The sequence below is a fragment of the Mytilus galloprovincialis genome, chromosome 14 (assembly GCF_965363235.1).
Source record: "Mytilus galloprovincialis chromosome 14, xbMytGall1.hap1.1, whole genome shotgun sequence".
Lineage (NCBI taxonomy): Eukaryota > Metazoa > Mollusca > Bivalvia > Mytilida > Mytilidae > Mytilus > Mytilus galloprovincialis.
Genome location: NC_134851.1, coordinates 59,436,767 through 59,458,576, shown reverse-complemented (window position 1 = coordinate 59,458,576; position 21,810 = coordinate 59,436,767). Strand labels below are relative to the sequence as shown.

At 31.7% G+C, this 21,810-nt stretch overlaps 1 protein-coding gene and 1 long non-coding RNA gene across 3 annotated transcripts in view; one reads left to right on the top strand and one right to left on the bottom strand.

Annotated features, from left to right (window-relative positions):
* The window catches only part of LOC143058647 (cilia- and flagella-associated protein 65-like), a 48,812-nt gene that overhangs the window by 25,898 nt on the left and 1,104 nt on the right, over positions 1 to 21,810 (bottom strand). Inside the window, exons 2-23 of one of the 2 annotated variants that reach the window (XM_076232113.1) lie at positions 18,405 to 18,647; positions 17,762 to 17,900; positions 17,047 to 17,177; positions 16,559 to 16,673; positions 16,007 to 16,091; positions 15,002 to 15,147; positions 14,346 to 14,459; positions 12,967 to 13,075; positions 12,518 to 12,633; positions 11,785 to 11,934; positions 10,822 to 10,950; positions 10,492 to 10,560; positions 9,617 to 9,709; positions 8,730 to 8,810; positions 7,286 to 7,340; positions 6,972 to 7,057; positions 5,827 to 5,953; positions 4,774 to 4,942; positions 4,163 to 4,301; positions 1,807 to 1,946; positions 1,302 to 1,386; positions 593 to 751 (exon numbers count right to left, since the gene is read on the bottom strand). In XM_076232113.1, the coding sequence (XP_076088228.1) occupies positions 593 to 751; positions 1,302 to 1,386; positions 1,807 to 1,946; positions 4,163 to 4,301; positions 4,774 to 4,942; positions 5,827 to 5,953; positions 6,972 to 7,057; positions 7,286 to 7,340; positions 8,730 to 8,810; positions 9,617 to 9,709; positions 10,492 to 10,560; positions 10,822 to 10,950; positions 11,785 to 11,934; positions 12,518 to 12,633; positions 12,967 to 13,075; positions 14,346 to 14,459; positions 15,002 to 15,147; positions 16,007 to 16,091; positions 16,559 to 16,673; positions 17,047 to 17,177; positions 17,762 to 17,900; positions 18,405 to 18,628 (2,661 nt within the window). In that variant the 5' untranslated portion in view covers positions 18,629 to 18,647. Of the gene's footprint in view, positions 1 to 592; positions 752 to 1,301; positions 1,387 to 1,806; positions 1,947 to 4,162; positions 4,302 to 4,773; positions 4,943 to 5,826; positions 5,954 to 6,971; positions 7,058 to 7,285; positions 7,341 to 8,729; positions 8,811 to 9,616; positions 9,710 to 10,491; positions 10,561 to 10,821; positions 10,951 to 11,784; positions 11,935 to 12,517; positions 12,634 to 12,966; positions 13,076 to 14,206; positions 14,284 to 14,345; positions 14,460 to 15,001; positions 15,148 to 16,006; positions 16,092 to 16,558; positions 16,674 to 17,046; positions 17,178 to 17,761; positions 17,901 to 18,404; positions 18,648 to 21,810 lie in introns of those variants that run through there. The other variant, XM_076232114.1, reaches the window with a different exon arrangement.
* Positions 18,746 to 21,401, top strand: LOC143058648 (uncharacterized). Its single transcript, XR_012973169.1, has 3 exons — positions 18,746 to 19,279; positions 20,023 to 20,091; positions 20,854 to 21,401. It is a non-coding gene; the product is annotated as an uncharacterized LOC143058648 (long non-coding RNA).

The following is a 21,810-nucleotide window of genomic DNA, read 5'->3' as shown; positions in this document are numbered from 1 at the left end:
CGACGAAATAAAATGGTAAGTGTTCGGTAAACAGGAAGTTGTCGAGTGATGAATCTGAAAATGCATCACACGGTATAGCTGACTTATATCAAGTCTGAAACCAAATATCAGAAATCCTGGTAGTGCAGTTCCTGAGAAAAATGTGACAAAAATTTTCAACTTGGCTATCAGGTGTAAAAATGATACAAGTGTTCGGTTAACAGGAAGTTGTCGAGTGATGAATCTGAAAACGCATCACACAGTATAGCTGACTTATATCAAGCCTGAAACCAAATTTCAGAAATCCTGGTAGTGTAGTTCCTGAGAAAAATGTGACGAAAAATATTCATGGGACGGACGGACGGACTGACTGACAGACTGATGGACTGATAGACTGACGGACTGACGGAAGGACAGACAGAGGTAAAACAGTATACCCCCCTTTTTTTCAAAGCGGGGGTATAATAACCACTAAAAGAATTGTCAGTGGATTCCTTAAACTATAATTGTTTTTGTTTTTCCCTTTAATACATAAGGATTGTCTATAGATTTGATGAGGTTAGGCTATTAAACCTTTTTTTTGCCAAGGACAAGAAACCATTATAGCCATTACCTTAATATCTCCAATAGTGCCTTCACCAATAGCTCTAACATTAAATTCCTTTTTCTTTCCACCAGACGATGTACTGCTGAATCCCTGCCCCCAGACAATAAGGCTAGGCTTCATCACATATTTCTCCTTAGATGTTGGAGTAAATGACCAAGCATGTGTCTAAAATACAAAATAATGAATAGTGCTAAATAAAATATTTAGGGTGTCTATTATATTAATCAATCATTGCTAATACTGACATTAAATTTATTCATTTCAACAGACTCGTTAGGTTAATTGAGGGTTCTGCACCAGCAAACATGTAGAACCCTGCCACATTATGTAGGTGCCAGTCCCAAGTCAGGAGCCTGTAATTTAGAAGTTTTTTTTTTCTTTTTCATATCATATATTTTTTTGTATTTTTTTTTTTTTTTGGTTTGCACATAAAATCAGGCTGTCAGTTTTCTGTTCTGAAATGTTTTACATTTTTTATTTTTGGCCTTATATAGCTTGCTAAGCAGTAAGTGTTTTGCTAATTGTTGAATGCCATTATGTGCACTATATAATGATATGATAGTTTCAACTGTCAAATAGAGCAGAAAATGTTTGATAAGGACTGATAATTTTTAAGAGTTATGCTCATCAAAAATGTGGGCAATTATAGCAGGAAATCTGAATTCTGTTATTCTGTGGTTAATCAAAGCAATTGTTCCGTGAGATTAAATCATACCTGATTTTCATTCGGTTGAATGATGCCACAATCTGGAGTTACAGACAGTAATTTCTTATCTGCAAATTTAAACTTCCATTCAAATCTGGAAACAAAATAAATTTTAAAAAATTATCTCGCTATATCAATCAGTATTTTTTTGTTTATTTTATTCTAGGACTTTTATTTTTCCCCATCTTGTTAAGAAAAATAAAAAATACAACATATATTTCTTTTATGTGTAAAGAAATATTTTAATTTCTCTTAATTTAATTTTCATGAAAATGTGTATAAATTATTTAAGTTTAAACATTTGAAAATATGTACCAATTCCAAGGTTTTCTTTATTTCAAAGAAGAAAATCATTTTGGAGATACAACCTCAAAATGCAATTCTTCATTTATTCAGTTGACCTCAAAGGTTGGTGAAATCTAAGGTAAGTCTGTGGTTAAAAGGTTAGGGGGTCAGGTGTGAACATTGAAGGTTAAGGGTCAGAGTTCATGATTAAACTGTAAATAAACCATACCTAAGAGGTATCCTAGAGACATTTTTGATGGTGTAACATTGTTTTGAGAATGTTCCGATACAAGTCTCTCGGAAATATAAACATCCGTCTGTATCTAACAAGACTTCTGGTGATTCAGCTGATCCCCATACTTCAAGCTCCTGAAAGATAAAGAAAGCATTTAAAAGATTGAGATTAAACTGTTAAGCTGGGGTCACACATTCACGATTTTTACTGCCGTCCTTGACAGGACCATTCCCGATTAAAATTTGTCAAAAGTCTGATCAAGATCCTGTGAATCGTGGATGGAAATTCGATTTGTATCTTTCGCCAGGTAAAATTCTACCGAGTCTGTCACGACTGCGTCCCGATTCTACCGAATGTAATCCGACAGAGATCAGATAGTGACAAGACAGTGAACCGACGCTGACGGAAGTTATCCGTTTGAAAACTGTCAGCATAATCGGGATGATCAGGTACTGTCGGAACGTAATCCTATCACGTTCCGCTCTATCGCATTGCAAACGGCTTTGTCTGGTCTCAGTCGTATTGTATTCTGTTATTGTCGGGACTTCTCCAGATCATTCCCGTTCCACAGGACACCGTCCCGAATACACAGAACATTGTTAGAAATTCGATCCGATACAGCAGAATCTGTCACGACATAGGCACGATTGTAATCCGACTAGACAAAATCGGCTGAGTTTCCCCGAATGTTACGGGACGCACCTAACTGTCGGGGTGCTTTGCCGAACTATTCGGACCCTTCCCGACCAGTAGGAATCTGTTACGAACTAAAACGACTGCGTTCAGACAATAATAGGACATTCCAGATAATTGAGGATACTAATCTGACTTTTTCACTTTTCGTGTCGTATCGCTGTCTGATCTCAAACGGGAGCAATAATCGGCAATGTGTGAACCCCGCATTATAAAAAGCTCTGATTCCTTGCCCAGCTTTGACTATACCTTTTTTGTCCTTTTTGGTTTATAGCTCTTCATATTTTTTATAAGCTTTGGATTTTCAAATATTTCAACCTGAAGCATCAGTGAAGAGACATTGATTATCGAAGTGCGAATCTGGTGCATAAAAATATGTACCATTAATGTTATTATTACAATACTGAGAGGGGGTCGGAAAGATCCTGATCCCAAAATCCCGAGCTTAAAAACATGATATCCTGAGGTCCCGAATTTAAAAAAAAATAAATCCTGACATCCCAAATTAAAAAAAAAAAGAAAGGGTCAACCCTGAAATCCCAAGCTTAAAAACACCCAATCCCGACGTCCTGAAAAAGATCCTCCCCCCTCAATACTATTAAGGAAATAATGATCTGTAAAAGAATAAACATTGATGTTCAGAAAATATAAATGCAAATTTAAAATTGGCTATGATCCACATTCTGTTTATACAGGTCTGTCTAATAATCAGGAGCCAGTAATTCTGTGGTAAGGTCAATGTCACTTTCATATTTTTTTTATTGTTTTGTACATTAATCAGGTCGTTTTGGTTTTCTTGGTTGAAATTTGTTCATGTCAGGACCTATTATACATGACTACTGTGAATTCATCTATTTTCATGGATTTCATGGAATTTAGAAAGACTTGCATTTTCATGGGTATTTGATTTTGTGGTTTTGCAAAACTCTGCATACAAGCATATATATAGAAAGTTTGGTCTTTCATTGATCATAAATATCTGTAGTTCACCTTTACCCATAAAATCCACGAAAATTGGTATCCCCCTAAATATACTGAATCAGCAGTATATTATGTAAATGTACAGTGAATGGACTGCAAAATTAAACATATTTATTTATAGTGGATTGGGAAACAAGTTTTGCAACTTATATTAATCCCTTTCCACTTTGCGGGTGCGAGTGCTGCCTTGAAGCGGCATTAGCCTACTCTTTTTCGAAATCTACAAGGGTGTCTTTAAGGTGAAAGAGATATGTCTCTCTCTTAACACAGGTCAGCCATTTATCGTCCCCTTCCGACAGACTATCATCGTTTCCTAAAGACCATACTCGCAAATGGTGTCAAGGGAGAGCCAAAAATTAAGTTCCTGAAATTCTCATCCCCAACAGAAATCGAACCAGGAACCTTTGCGGTAGAAGTCCGATGCACTAACCACTACACCACGGCACTCTTGCAAAATTAATAACTAACTAGAAGACGCTGAATCAGCACCCTGACTCTAAACTATTCATTATTCAATTTGAAAAGATCTTTGATTTGGTGATTCCTTTGTTGTTCATTTTGACCTGTATCTCATACATATCATTAATTTCTAAAATTCTGATTGGTTTTTGTGTTGTACATTTTGACCTGTATCACATACATATCATTAATTTCTATAATTCTGATTGGTTCTTACCTTGTTGTACTTTTCATTGTCATTCAGCCGTAACATCAAGTTATGTTTATACGTTCTGACCTCTGCTGGTGTACATTTCACTACGAAAGTCATCATTTCACCTTTCATCAAAGCTTTGGCAGGCTTCACAGAATAAACACTGAAATAGAGAACAAATTTATTTTGAAAAAGAAAAGTTCCTATAGTAAACACTTCTGGTTTGAATGATTGTTGGTGTTTTAACGCCACTTTTAAGTGTCACTTTTGGTCTATTTTGTAGTGGCCAATTTTTATTGATGGAGGAAGCCAGAATGCCCAGAGAAAATCACTGGCTTCCATAGGGAAAACGTCTGGTTTAAAACTGAAGAAAAAAAATGAGTCACAAATATAGAAAAAAATAGAAAACTATGTCCAAGTTGAACTATGACATTCATTTATGAAATAAAAGGTTAGTATTGCTGCAATGCAGTAGTATATATGTTTTTAATTTTCATATATTTTCAGTTCAAAATTGTTCCTACACAAGAAACTGAAAAATTTAGAGAACAAACATTAATACAAACAAAGCAAGCAAGCCAACCAAACCTTTAACTTGCGAGCATTAGGAAAACAGCTGTAATGTTTTTACTTACTTGTTTGGATCTTTTTGTACATCAAAGAAGATAGGTGTTGTCCCATTGTTTCTCATTTGTAACGTTCTGTACGCTGATTCTTTGGTGTTTACAGCTGGGAATACCAAACGTGATGTGTCTAATGTATATCTGGGTAGGAATGTCTCATTGTTTGGCAGGAAGGTCTGACCTGAAACAAAAAAGAGTATAGCTGAAGGACGCCTCCGAGGGCGGGAGTTTCTTGCTACATCGAAGACCCATTGGTGGCCTTCAGCTGTTGTCTGCTCTATGGTAGGGTTGTTGTCGCTTTGACACATTCCCCATTTCCATTCTCAATTTTATAATTGTTGCAAATTAAAATATAGAATTTTAGTCTACTGCAAATTAAGAATGAAATGCATTCAATAGCTAGTATTAGTCTTTGATAACTGATATACTGTTTGATGCATTTATGCATATATTTTATGTGTTATATCAAACAATTATAAGCAAAAGATAGATTGTAAAATTTACTCTTTTAGGATATTGAATATGGATTCATTATTTTTGTTGGGTACCAAAATTATAGTTATAGATAAAACCACATATTTATATGTTTATACAAGGTATAGTTTTACTATAGGCTTGGATTCAGTCCTTTGCAAATTCACTTATTCAAATGGACGTGAAAATACATTCTTTACTCAATTCTAGAGAAAGCAATACCAATGAAAAATATTTTTTTGTGAGTACAATGTACCAATTAAATCAGTGCACACGAAATTTAAGGTATCCATAGTGTATTTATTCAGTTGCATTTTTCCGGCTTAAACCATCATATTAATATTTATATTTACAGCATTGTATTTTTCATCAGACTGACCACTCATGCATGACATTTATAGCACAGAATAATGTAAATTCAGAAATTATTGTGTTGTTTTATTATTGCGACAAATGGGACAGGGTCATAATCCCAATAATTTAAACTCACATTTTGAAATTTTTTTATATGGATTAAACAGGATTTTTATCAATATCACAAAAATTAAAATTGCATTGTTGTATTAATAAAGCAGACAAAAACATACAAACCTGAACAAGTTAGATTTAAACACCACGGTGGAAAGTGTGTTGTATCTTCCACCAGACGGAAATCTCTCAAGCTCTTGTAGTAGGCAAAACATTCCAATTCTGATCCATAAAATTGATTTGGTGCATTCTAAAGAGAGATTAAAAAAATAGAGAGGCATAAGTATATATAAATGATGTACCAGATAAGTTATTTTAAACATAACGTTTTAACAGTAGGCTGAACTTAAAGCAAAATTTGTATACTGATTAAACTTGACAGCAAGTATTTACTGTCTTGGTTAAACAAATTGTTTATTCTTTAGTTTTCTATGTTGTGTCATGTGTACTATTGTTTGTCTGTTTGTCTTTTCATTTTCAGCCATGGCGTTGTCAGTTTATTTTCGATTTATAAGTTTGACTGTCCCTCTGGTATCTTTCGTCCATCTTTTAGTAATAGTTTTAATAAAAAAAAATTGTTCAGTTAAATTGGTTTTTTTTCTAAAACTTATAGTTTAAAAGTAATAAACCACAATATTTATTTAGCGATGATGGATTAAAAGGTGAATATTGCTGTGATGCAGGTGTAAATATATTCTTTTCTCATATAATTTCAGTTTTTCTATCATAGGAACCTCCAACAAACAATGAATATTCAAAAAGAAACAAATCCTTCTTTTTCATGTTGTTTCAAATCATTAAAAAATATTCTAACATGGCACTACCCTTCAAAAAATGGCTTTATTCCAATATTGACAGTAGCCTTAGAATTAAACTCGGTAACACTGATAATACTTCTATCATGTATATTGTACAAAAAAGAAAATGTGGTATGATTGCCAATAAGACAACTGTCCACAAGAGACCAAAATGACACAGACATTAACAACTATAGGTCACTGTACAGCCTTCTACAATGAGCAAAAGCCATACCGCATAGTCAGCTATAAAAGGCATCGATATGACATTATTAAACAATTCAAACGAGAAAACTACCGGCCTTATTTGTATATATAAAAAAAAAACGAAAAAACAAATAAGTAAAACATAAACAAACGACAACCACTGAATTACAGGCTTGTTCATTATTTGATAATGAATTGTTGAACATGTTGAAGTTAAAATGTAAACCTTCATTAATACATTAAAGTTCAAAGTTGAATACTTACAGGTTTAAATGTGACCTGGAAGGCACATGACTTCAGCGGTGGTATATCCATGGATAGAGGCATCACACAAAATGTTTTCTCATGTCCTGCAAAAGGTCAAAAGTCAAATATGTTAATCATTTTTTTTTAAACAAAATAATTTTAACTTAAAAAGATTGACATCTTCAGAAATAAAGAAATTGATTAAATTAGATGTCCTTTCTCTGTGGGAGATTTCAATGCATTTTTTAAAAAAGGTTGTGATATTTTTCAAATCTAAGTCAGGATAAGCAATATTCATTGATTAGTTTTCAACTAAAAATAATTAGAGTTACCTCCCATCCACTGCACAGTTATCTTCCCTTTAGTGTGATTGGTAATGTTGATCACCTGAAAATAAAAATAAATTCTAAATCATTAGAAAAGGTTATTTATATTTCATTAACAGAGAACGATTTTAAAGTATAGAATAATCATCACTGATTTAATAATAAAAATATGTCGGAGAAACAGAAAGCTCACTTAACGAAAGAATAAAAGAGCATCTTGCAGATATCCGACATGATAGAGATACAGCTGTGGCAGAACATTTTAACCAAGAGGATCATTGTAAAGAGAACATCACAGTTCAGGTTCTGCAACAATTTACGATAAATCCGCAAACTACAGGAGATATATTGAGGCATAATGGATGCAAAAACTAAATACAATTAGACCATTTGGAATTAACGTTAAAAAGGAATGACTTTAATTGATCAAAGCTTATATGATTTAACTTTCATTCATACAAAAGTATTGTGATGTCATGTTATTATGACGTTAAAGTATTATGAGGTCATGACATTTCCAAAGACATTTATCTATAACATCTTTTCAATGATTGAAAAGGAAATACAAATGTAATGTCAGCCATGTAGTTGAGAGGAAAAATAAAGACCTGAAGAAGGCCAATGGCCGAAACGTCTTGAAAAATTGATTTATTTATACAATTATAATAAAAAAAACACATTCCCTCAATATTCTGCAATGTGTGTACAAATTTACAAGAAATATAAAAAAAGAAGATGTGGTATGATTGCCAATGAGACAACTATCCACAAAAGACCAAAATGACACAGACATTAACAACCATAGGTCACCGTACGGCCTTCAACAATGAGCAAAGCCCATACTGCATAGTCAGAAGCCCTGAAATAATTGCCCAAATCACTCTTTTTATTGTATCTAAATATTTAAGACAGGGAGCAAAGATTGATACAAAACTAATAAAACATGGAACTTTCAAGCATTCACATAAGAATACCCTTTAATTGTCAACTGCAGATATCAGTCAGATGGGAAAATTTTGAGATCTTGTAATTTATATTGCAAAATAAAAAAAGGCTTTATCCAAAAGGTGCTTTACAAATATGTCACAGTCAATGTGTGTAATATATCTTTTTAAGAAATGCTGTAGCTCACATGTGTTTTGTTGAAAAATGTGTGAAATGGCTAGTTCAGGTCAATATTAAGACTCTGTGTATGACCTCAACTTTACACATAACACAGGACATTTCTCCATTAAAGTGTTCAGACTATATACACATGTTATTTCATCAATAAAATTAATATATTTGGAATGGATTGAAAAATGTAAGAACTTTGGGGCCATTAATAACGGCTCATCGTGTCACCTTCATTGGTTGGACATATAGATTATTTTTTGGAAAAAAAGCTTTTGGTTATGTAAGCATTGAAGATGATGGTGCAGACTGTTTGGGCCCTCTTTAACAAACTCACCTTATTTTCAATGGTTCTAATATTCTGGCAGTTACCAAAATCAATGTTGTTGGTCTCCAAACTCACATGAGGAACAAAGTTCTAACAAAATATAAAAAGTTTAATTTATTTAAATACTTGAGATAGAAAAATACAGGAAAAAGAACTTAACACATTTAAAATTATTTTAATAAGCAACTGGATCTTTTCTCAACATATTTAATGAAAATTTAAATATTTCTAGGTTGGGTTTACATTTCTCAGTCTTTAATTTTATTGTTTTGTGTACTATTATTCGTCTGTTGGTCTTTTATCTTTTTAAGCCATGGCATTGTCGGCTTATTTTTGACTTATGAGTTTGCTTTTCCCTCTGGTATCTTTCGCCTAGCTTTTAAAACAAAATGTAGAATTCATAATAGAAGATGGGTAATGTGTCAAAGAAACAACAACCGAGCCGGTTAAGTATGACTGTTCAGCCTTTAGTTTTAGTTTTCTTTATCTTTGTTTTTATTTCATTTTCACCAATTGCTAAGGCTTTTCTACCTCAGGCATAGATTATCTTAGCTGTATATGGCAAAACTTTTAGGAATTTTGGTTCTCAATGCTCTTCAACTTCGTACTTTATTTGGCCTATTTAACTTTTTTTTATTCGAGCGTCACTGATGAGTCTTTTGTAGAGGAAACATGCGTATGGCTATATACAAATTTATTCCTGGTATCTATGATGAGTTTATTTGCTGTTTCTTTGGAATTTTGAAAGTTTGATAGCTTAATTCTTTTCATCACTTCACCATGTTAGCAATGTGCCATTCCTAATCAATTTGTTGTTGTTGTTAGAATCTGTTAGATGCCTTTCTCGCTCATATAATATACCCCATATGTCCTTTTACTCTGTCAGATATACTTACAATAACCTCACAATGGAACCCGTCGTTGAAATATTCGTCCATTGGATGGACCGAATGTATTGACTGTGGATTGTGTGGATGTTCTACTTCCGTCTAAAAAAGAAAAAACAAATAAATGGAGATATTTTTATGATTACGAATTATATGACACAAGAGTTTATACTTAAAGAAAAATTCAAATTTTAAATTTTTACAGCATAGTTTGTATGCAGAAACAATAATAATAATCTCACGTTCTTGTCTATTGTTCAACAAAAGCAATAATAGAGTCTTCAAAAACAGTCCCAAGTACCAAGTGCTCCATTTTGCTTTTCTACAATCGTATGGGTTAATTAAAAAAAAAAATTGTTAGCTGAAAATCTTGCAATTTATTTTTTCAAGTTAGTCAATTTCTACTTTATTATATAATTTTAAACATATTGGATTCGGACAACTTAAATAAACTTAAACAAGAGCTGTCAAAATGACAGTAAACCGAATTCTTTTACATTTATTTGTGTTCTGGCATTTATCAATATTACAAGGACCAAAACTCCTAATAGGAAATTTTAAAAGGTTTGGTTGAACGGTTCATGAGTAAATGCACGGACACAACATTTTTTAAACTTTCAAGAACCGTAACTCCTGAACGGTAAAAGTAAAAATCGTCATTATTGAACTTGACCTCCATTTTGTTGTCAGTAACAACATATTAAAATTTTAAAAGGTTTGGTTGAACGCTTCATGAGTAAATGCACGGACAACATTTGGTTGCCGCCCGCCCGCCCGCCCGCCGTACATCCCCAAATCAATAACCGACATTTTTGACACAAAAATCCGGTTAAAAATGTACACAGAAAGAGGATAATATAATAAAACTAATAATGAAATGTTACCTCTGGTATCATAACTGCTCCAGCGTCATCTATTTCCAGTTTGTTGCTCCTAACTAACTCATTCAGTTCCTGTTAAAAAGAAAAAGTAACTAGAAAAACGTCCATATGCCAATTACCTAATTTGATTCTGTTATTACACACTTTTTAAACAAATTACTTCCCTTTGCCAATCAAATACTGGTTCTATACTGGACAAAATGGCTATTGCCAATGCATAGCATGATAAATTGAAAGTGATGTATCACCGGTTTCACTAATTTTTCATGAAAAATAATTTCTGGTGACAAAAGAATTTAGCTAAACAACAGGTATTTAGAGAAATGTTTTTACCTCTGGTGGGTATGTAGACAGACCTCTTTCTACATGACATTTATATCGGTCTAAATGTTTAGATAACAATACTGCTGGTTTCACTGTTTCTGAATGACATGTTCCTATAAGGTCTAAAAACAATGGTCCCTGAAACAAATAAATAATAAAGTCATGACAAGTAAAAGTGCATCTTAAATCTTTCTGAATATAGTATAAGATAATAATTTATTTTGTTTGCGTTTAAAGGATTTTTTCTTGTTTTGCAATATTAAAACTGGACTATTTTCTTCATATTTTTTTTACCTTGCGCAATATTACTGCATTTACATTTACAGTCAAATTATAGGAATGGGTAAATTTCAGACAAGAAAAAAATAGACAAACCAAAATTTACCTAGATGTTACTTATCAAGGAATCAGAATATTAACAAGTATTCAAGGATCAACCAAACAACACATGATTAGATAAATGCACATTTCCTATCAGGGGCCTTTTTAAAAATAAGAAGATGTGGTTTGATTGCCAGAGAGACATCTTTCCATCAAAGACTAGTCATATAAGTTATCAACTATAGGTCACCCTTACCTATCAATGATTTTTTAAGACAAGTTAAATATTCTTGGATGAGTTATTTTTGTAATAACATCAACGTTAAAAGTAAATTATCAAAGTAGAAAATGCTATTTCGTTTGTGTAAAGTATCATTTTTTTATTTGATTTGCAAATCATTCTATTTTATAACAAAACAATGTGATATCTTCAACAAATATATCAGACAGGTTCTACAACTTATAAAACCCTATACTTTATACCTGATTGTGGACAATGCATGCCATTCCTGACTTTGAAAGGGACATTTTAAGAAAAAAAATAGTGGGTTGAACCTGGTTTTGTGGCATGCCAAACCGCCCGCTTTTATGGCAATGTTAAATATAACATTAAAATGATAACATTACATGACAGGACTACACCTTACTTACCTGATTGTGGACAATGCATGCCAGCCGTTTGTAATAGTTGATTGGATGAACCGGAAAGAACTTTATTATCACTGTTATAGTGCTGTTAGCACGTACGGTTCCCGTCAATTTCTCAAATTTGAAAACACTTTCTTCACAATCTATCATAAACTGAAAAAAATAGAAGTACAATAAAAGTACATTTTCTAATCGACTCTCTGATGTATACAAGTAGCTTGTTTCTAGAATAAACAGTGAAGTTAGAAAACAAAACAAAAATAATCATACTAAAATATAAAAAAGAAGATGTGGTATTATTGCCAATGAGACAACTCTCCACGAGAGATGAAATGACACAGAAATTAACAACTATATGCCATTGTACGACTTTCAACAATGAGCAAATCCCATACCCTTAGTCAGCTATAAAAGTCCCCGAAATGACAATGTAAAACAATTCAAACAAGAATTTTAAGTTTTTAAATCACAGATACTGCTGTGAATAAAATTGATATTTTTAGTCAAATTTCAAATTTTAAGATTTATTCTCAAAGGCCTTACTTACAATTTTTATCGCCATCTTTGATTCGGAAAAAAAATATTTACTAGATTTTTTTTACAATTTTATCAGTTCCTACATTTTATATATAATTTCTCCTAATTTTTTCTCCAATAATCCAATCAACACATGTAACAAAAAAACTGCTATTTTCCCTAGCCCTAACCAATAGCTGAATTTGTAACTTAACTATACCTGGAACTGAGCATCTACATCTGAGTTGTTAACGATATCAATAGTCTTTGTTCCGATCCGTCCTGAATCAATTTGCATAAAGTTGATTGTTGGTGAGCTTAGTTGAACAAATGGACCTATAAAATATCATAAAATATATACTGTATATTTCAGATATTATATGCTTTCATCATAACAAATCTTGTACAACCAACAGATATTAAACAAGAATTGTCCCCAGTACACGGATGCCCCATCCACACTATCATGAATAAAAGATGGGGTGGAAATTTCCCAGTTTACACAATTTAATAGACTTTGTGGGTTTATAAGGGCAATCAGATGTATGTTTCTTGTTTTTGTTGTTTTTGACTTGTGATGTTTATCCAAATCATTTTGTTTGTAATTATAAATGTGATATAAAACGAAGTTCTTTATTATTGGTCGACCTTTTTAATTTGCATACTGACCTTTTGATACTCCTTGACATTTGACCACACTTTTACTGATGTTTCCAATAGCAACAATATGGAAGTAATCAATACTTGTTGTGTCAACTGTGTGAGGGTTATAGGTCAACTGAAATGAAAAGTCTATGTTAATTTTTAAGTTCAATCAAAGTCCTTTAATGAAAATAATCATACAATTATTTTGGGAGGGAAAATAGTCAAATTTGCACCAAATTCCACAAATTACAATGCTTCTATTTCTCTAAGTGACATTATAAAACACATTCAACGAAATTACTGTCAGGTAATCAAGCACCTGTATTTTCTTTTTTTTTAATGTGTAATGTATATAATTTACCTATGTGTCCATATGCACCTGTCCTAAGTCATGAACCTGATGTTCAGAAGTTGTCGTTTGTTGATGTGGTTCATAAGAGGTTTTTTTTTTAATATAGATTAGACTGTTGGTTTTCCCATTTGAATGGTTTTACCCTACTCATTTCTGGGGGCCATTATAGCTTGCTGTTCAGAGTGAGCCAATGCTCCAGGTTGAAGAACGTACTTTTACCTATAATGGTTTACTTTTATAAATTGTGACTTGGATGGAGAGTTGTCCCATTGGCACTCATACCACAATGTTTAAGTTATTTTTCACATCTTCGTCTACGTACTGAATTATTGTAATAAAGTTTCTTTTCTATTTATGATTTGAGTTAGGCTAGGGAATATGGAAATAAAAATAATGATTATTGGATTCATCATATTCATGTACGAAAATTATTTTGATTGTTTGGCTTTTGAGTAACTTTAGATATTAAAGCTATTTTCTTAAAGATTGTAGTTTAAAGGTTTGGTAAGCTTAATTGCTTTGTTTCAGTTTGTATAAATAATTGCTCAAAGATAGACATATCAATATAGTTAGTAGCACAATTCTTGATTTTGTGGACAATCAAATACAGGATCTATTGTTACAAGGCTTGTCTATTTTTTAGAGTTAATTTCATAATGCATGTAAGTTAAGATTTTGGTTAAATTGTTTGCCTCGCTACTATAAACTTTTGATCAAGCATTGTTATTAAGATTGAAATCTGCAAACAATATAATTAGGCCATGTGAAACCTATATACATCTTATTTAGATTTGATTGGACAATATCAAATAATCAAATTTAACTTGGATACAAACAAAGCTAGCAAGCCAACCAAAGTTTTAACCTACATATGTATTAGGGAATTAGCTCTTACTGTTTAACAGTACTTACAGGTAATTTGATTGATCCCATAGGAGGAAAAATTCCTGCTTTCTGTGGACAGTCAAATACTGTATCTATCCTGCTTAATCTTACCAAAGTCTTTACCTACATGCATTAGGAAATTAGCTCTTACATTTACAGTACTTACAGGTAATTTAATTGATCCCATAGGAGGAACAATTCCTGCTTTCTGTGGACAGTCAAATACTGTATCTATCCTGCTTAATCTTGTTGGATGTTCTACTTTAAATGGAGCTCGTACCTGGAAAAAGAAGAAGTTGGAATTTTTGATCAAGAAAGAGTGTAAAAAAGTTCATGAAAGAAATTTTGCAACATTTTTATTAATACAAAGTTGTTCTGTCAAATGCATTAAAAACTGAACAAATTATTCTGACGTTCATATTTGTTAACTAATTTTATTTTTAGAGCTGTTCTTGATTTATCAAACAATGCATGAAATTTAAAAAGATATTAAAATTTTATTTCCAAAACAATCATTAGTCTACCAATTAAATCATATCTCCTATTAAGGTGGTAAAGGGTAATTTTCATGCATTTCTGTTTTTTTAATTTATGTGCTTTCCAGTTTTGACGTTTTATTTCTTGTTTTCTCGTGTTTGGTTCAATGAGCGTGCTTCATGTTTCCCTTTATTTACTGTCCACAATTCATGTCCATACTCTTTTTTTCTCGTTCTTGTCTAGCATTTAATGTTTAATTAGATAAAAGAAAATTTGAACAAAAAATGTCAAAAACTTTACCAAGAATAAGTCATATTCTGAAACTATGAATTGTGAGTAACTTACAGGAGCTAAATTGTGTAGTTCTATGTACTTCTGTAAAGTTGTCCCAACAGGAGCACCACCAAACTCGACAGTAGCCTCCAAGTTATCTTTGTTCAGTGTTGTAGCTGGTCTTCCAGGCAATGAAATCAAAATGTGGGGATATTTACCTGTAAAAATAAAGTAAATAAGTATTGTTGTTTTTTTTAAGTTAGTTCAAATTTACCATCAAGAGCTGTTTTCATTCAAGGTCATGCATGATCTCAAATGAAAAGTCTAATTTTACTGTCACTGCATATTGTCGTGAATTAGTTAAGTTTCAGTTCAGACTATTCTGTACTTTTTTTTTTGTTAAAATGTTTAGCACAATTTTACGTAACAATCGGCCCACAACGTTGTCACTAGCTCACGCCTATTATTGACTCCAAGTAAAGCATTTAAAACGCCTTTGATTTTACTCGCTCCTTTTATCTACATGCTCAAAACACATATACTACATTTAAGTGATAGGTATGCAAGTTGGGCTACAAAAAAAGAAGAAATCTTTAGAGATATTTGTTTACAGCTTCATTATTTTGTCATCTTTTCAATTATTCATTTTGTTTTGTGTCTAAGTAAACATGTCATACATTAAAATTTTAAAGAACTGCAGTAAAAACGAACAGAAAAAAACAAAAATACATCAAATAATTACTCAATGATTCAACATTTAGAAAACTCCAATTACCTGCTCGATTATCTAACTATTAGTTGGTTGCCTTTTTCAGCTTCAAATTCTAATGATTAGACTTGACCATTGTCGGACAAAATTTGAGCATTTTTTTGGCAGCTGACAGTTATCATGGTAACTGAACCCTGGTAAAACCAATGCAAATCCAGGAATTATATATATTCATTTTCTGCATGAATGCTTGTTTTGTTTGAGTTTAGTTGATGTTCATTATCATAATTTATATTGCTGTTAATAATCTAATAATTAATTGCTTGTTATTTTCAATTCCTTTTTTTTTTATTTTATTATCAGCTCACCTATTCCTTCTAATTTTGTAATTTTTCCAAGATTCAACTCATTTCCATATTTACAGACAGCCTCTGCTTCAAATACACTGGCATTCTGTAAAATAAAACAAGAGATTTTATTTGAATGTTGTACAAGTGAGAGGTTTAGCTAGCAATAAAACCAGAATTTTTCTATGTAAGACCAAATCAGGAATATGACAGTTGTTATCCATTCGTTTGATATGTTTCAGCTTTTGATTTTGACATTTGCTTAAGGACTTTCCATTTAGAACCTTCCACAGAGTTCAGAATTTTTAGTATTGTACTTTTTACTACACTTGATGTTTCAAACGATTATCATAAATGTTGTATTTACTAAATCCAGAGGAATGGTCACTACAACCTATTAAACTCATATTTGATAAAATATTTATAGAACTTTTACTGTCTGAGTATTTCATTGACATAATTAGAACTGACACAACCTCAGTGTTGACTGGCTAGTGATTACAGTAGTAACTACTTAATTAGAGCACTCAGCCACCTAGGCCCTCAAGGATGAGTCTATCAAATGATGTTTACCTCTGGTTTGAATGTTGCCTTAAACTTTTTAATCTGCTGAGATTTTAATATTGCTGCTGGTGGATCTATAGTGAAAGGTTCTCCAACCTCCCATTCCACTTTTGTTTCAAGGTCACTGAAAAATAACAAAAGTTCAAAATAAATGAAAATTTTGCTTTAGATTTACTCAAGTTTATACTCAATAATATGGAATAATATTGAAATCACCTCAATTTCTAGATAACAAAAGATTAAAATTTATCTCATTTTTTAACCGTAAAACTTTATTTTTTCTATCAAGTCTTGTTTTACTAACTTTGCACCTTAAGCAATCCAAAATATATAAAAAAAATAATCAAACAGCAAAAAAAATCACTTTCGTTATCAGAATAAAACTTGAGAGCAACACATCAATTTCCTATGGTTTACAAATACAATCACTTTAATAGTCTAAAGTGAAAACATAAATTCATTTAATTTTAACTCAAGTGGCTTTCTTTTGGACCTACCCCGAGTTTTTGACTTCAAATATGGTCTCTACAGAATCTTTAGCAGCACACATACTGAAATCTAGGAATTCTGGGACGGTGATGTCAACCTGAGGCAAAACAGCTGTAATTGGTACTTCAAATACTCCATCCTTATAATATACAAAGTGATTAACTTGAAAAAAAACCAAATAGTTATATATAGCAATAATCAATATTCGCATTTTGAAATTTTCTTATATGAATTAAACAGGATTTTTCTTAATATAGCAAAAATTAAAATTGAATTTTAGTCTTAAATTACAAAAAAAACAATAAAAAATGAAGGCAATAATTTCTGAATATACATTTTTTATATTGTAAACATAAAGGTTAAGAGGCTATTGGTTCAATTTGAAATAAGACACATTTTTTTCAAACAAAAATTGAAACCGTATAAAACATTCACTTAAATTATTACCTTCAACGAGTACATAATAGATAATGAACTTTATAGCTGACAATATGTTATAGGTTTTTCTTATTTTTGAAGGCCATACAATTGCCTGTTATTACTTACATCCACTTCATTTTAACTTTGAAGGATAGTTGTTTCATAGGCAACTATACCGTATCTCCTTATTGTTATATATATATGTAAATGGAAATGTTTATTAAACATGGCAGTTTTTGCTTGATGAAATCTGTAAGCTGTAACTTTAATAAAAGGAGACAATTTCATTTTCATATGACCAACCTTAGTATGGAATTCTATACTGTCCTCATAGACAACTTTCTCCAGTGGTCGGAATGTTATTGGCAAGGAGAAACTGGTACCTGCACTTAAAACAACTGGTTTCGGAAACAGTGTTGTGTAAAATCTACTCTTTGGATTCCTGTTCAATAAATCAATATACAAAGTATAAATGTTAAAGTAATTGAAATTCTGTAAGGGTACAAAAATACTGTTTGAAATAACATGAATAATGAAAAATCTGAGGATTCCTGTTCAATAAATCAATATATATATATATATATATATATACAATGTAAAAATGTTAGAGTATAAAATGAACATTCTTTAATAGCTGTATCTATTTGAAATAACGAACAATCTATTAGTTTTTCTCTAAAATGAATCTGGAAAATTTGAATCAAATTTCTTTGAATATTCATATAAAATCCACATATGCAAATTTGAAATCATTTACTCAGTAATCCATCAGATGTTACCTATGAGTCTTTCTTTCTATATACAAATATTTTCTGACATACAATGTATTACACATTTATGATTGTTCAGTTCCTTTTCTATAACATCAGTCATGTCAGTATCTATCACAAACTTTATATCAAAATAATTTTATGAAATTAAAAGTCTATAACATATTCATACATACTTATATTTAATTTTTTGTGTTTTGACATTGACATTCTTCAGTACAATATTTTTGGTGTATTCTCTTCCAGGTTCCCATCCTTGGTACACCACATTATTGATGACCTCAATTCCATAGTAATTATTCTTTAATATCTGAATTTGTCGTGGGCTTGTTGATGGCTCCAGTTTACTAGGGTCTCCCGGCATAGGTCCCACCTGCGTCATTTCCAAAACTGCTGGCATGATGCCTTCTTATACTGTTCTGAAAAATATAAAATTTAACACTCATGAAAATATCCTATAAATAGGAAATTAGTTATCCAAAACAGGTGTCTACATACATGACATACCAATAACAGTTGGGTCAGGATCCCTAATAGACCTTGAGATGAGGAACTCAGATGACGTAATTAAAAAAAATATTAGTCCGCCATACAATTGTGGATGCTGTGATTTTAAAAATGGACATAAATGAACAATAAGAACTGTTTTATAGAGCTGGTGTGATGAGAAAAGAAAGATGTAGATTTGACCTGAAATAAATTATTAGAAAGGACAATTTTTTTATTGAATTTTATGATCAGAATTTTGGGATTATTTCATGAGGAAAGTGACATTTTTCACCATCTTCCGGGGTCCATCAATTTGCGAAAAAAGTAATCTCACTTGCCACCCCGAAAATTTAACCAGACATGTATAAATGTATCAGCTTCGATATGAGCCATCATACATGTTCAAGTAAACCCATATATGGACTGAGCAACGGAGGAAAACGTTACCATTACCGCCTATGGAGAATTAATTGTAAATGTATACCCAATTTAGAAGCTTAATTCCAGAAGTTTTCAGGCTGATTTATGGATGATTTCACCTTGTACACCACCGAAAATGATGGTTAGTAGTTTTTTATTTATACCTAGTTATTATAAATGGTTTAAGATAAATATTATTGATAAAGATCAGCAAAAACTCAATGAAACTTTGCTTTTAAAATGCATTACTGGCACGGGGCTGAACACTTTTTTTAGGCACAATCATAACTTTGTTTACTTCCGAGAGATCCGAAAGGAATTTGTTTACTATATTGAAAAAGGCAAGAAACAACTTTTAAATATTATTAAATTGTAAGTAAACATGACACAATATAGTCTTTGTTATGTAATTATCACTTCGGTCTACAGGAATACCTGATAATCAAGGGAGATAACACACTTCATACGAGTAAAGTGAGATACATCATCGCATGTGCTTTTATCCAATGATTTGACCCCTGGTCAGTAGATATCATATGCAAAAAAACAGAAAAAACATGTACATGTTTTAAGAAAATCATGAACTAATATTTTTAATGCACTTGAGCAAAACAATAGATATTGTCATTTCTCAGTGAAAAAGGGGGAGGGTCAAACCTTTTTGAAAACAATATTTCTGCACCTATTCAACTATTAAGCTAGTTAGCTACTACCCATTGCTTCTAAAATAAAAGGTTTAAATGAAGGTGACTAAGCCACAAGGGAGAAGCATTTGTCTTTCTTTGTGATTAAACTTTCAAGAATTAGATTTTTCTCTCTCAATAGTACTTCTGTATTTAAATCAAATGATAACACAGCCTGAGTAATTTTTTTGTCTTATTTCAGTTCCAGACATATCATTACTTTTTAACCTGAGATGGCAAACTAGAGGTTTTAAAAAGTCCTGAATAACTGGTAAGCATTTTGCTTTATTAGGCAAGCTCTAAATTGTTTATTTATGGTATTTATGCAATTGAAATTACAGTCGTAATGTTAAAAATATGCAAATATGAAAACTGTTGCTATGGTCTTGGTATTAAATGAAAAGGCTTAGTTACAGATCGTTTCGACTCAATATTTCGAGTTAAATCTTACGGCAACTGTATCTCACGTAACACTGCAAACTATATTTAGCTCTATTTTGATCTGTCGTTATTTAATGACGCCATAATACATGTGATGTCACAATGTTTCCTTTAAAACCTCATGTGGATTTCTCACTAATAAAAGGTTTTCACTGAAATACATGTTAAAAACATTTTTTCTCAAATAGAATTATGTGAAAGGACAAGTTTTGAAAATTTGCACTATATTGCACTCTAATTATATGATAAGGATGACTTTCCAAGTAGTTAAGAGTGCTTTCCACAGTTTTAAATACCAGATTTCCACTAGTAAGAATAATTATTTTGGTGTTGGTTTTTTTATAAAATCTTCATTTTTGCATAATTTCTCTGTCAAAATGCACTTTAAGGCACAAGAAAATTTTATAGAATGCTTTAACAGGGTCTGTGTATTGTAAGTAAAGGTTATAATCAGAAGTTTTGTCCTTGTTTTGACTAGTGAAGGTATTATGGAAGAAATTAATTATACAAACACATTGTATTCAAAATAAATGAATATAGCGACGAAAGTGTCATTGCCGTATAGTGCTAAAACAACTTTATTTTTTTTCAGAAATGGACAAAAATACACAGATTTATTCAGAATGTTATACCGATGAAGATCACATAAAAATATTTGGAAAAATCAGAAGTATGAATTTCAATATGGGTCAGGATCCCTAATAGACCTTGAGATGAGGAACTCAGATGACGTAATTAAAAAAAATATTAGTCCGCCATACAATTGTGGATGCTGTGATTTTAAAAATGGACATAAATGAACAATAAGAACTGTTTTATAGAGCTGGTGTGATGAGAAAAGAAAGATGTAGATTTGACCTGAAATAAATTATTAGAAAGGACAATTTTTTTATTGAATTTTATGATCAGAATTTTGGGATTATTTCATGAGGAAAGTGACATTTTTCACCATCTTCCGGGGTCCATCAATTTGCGAAAAAAGTAATCTCACTTGCCACCCCGAAAAATTTAACCAGACATGTATAAATGTATCAGCTTCAATATGAGCCAACATACATGTTCAAGTAAACGATATGGACTGAGCAACGGAGGAAAACGTTACCATTACCGCCTATGGAGAATTAATTGTAAATGTATACCCAGTTCACATGGATTTGATCATTTCCACATCCCTTCTTCTGATAAGCAGCAACTGTCAACTGATTGACAATCTGCCACATTAAGCACATGATTTTTTTAAACTTACATTTTTGTGAATAAACAAAACAAAATAAAAATGGGTGCAATTATAAATATATCATTTGAATTTAATGACAAAACTGAGTTGTTACAATTGATGAACGTCTTAATGTCATTCAGTGCAGTAATTAGGTAAATGTATATTTGATGTCGCTACAGAGGGTTGATGTTTGTGATCATATGTAGTTTAGAAAAATATTTCGTTAATGTGAAGACTTTCTTAATTATTTCTTTAGCATGTAATATATGCCAAAATATTGATAATTATGTATGAACAGAGATGCAACTAATCGTCGGACCTAAGGGGCAG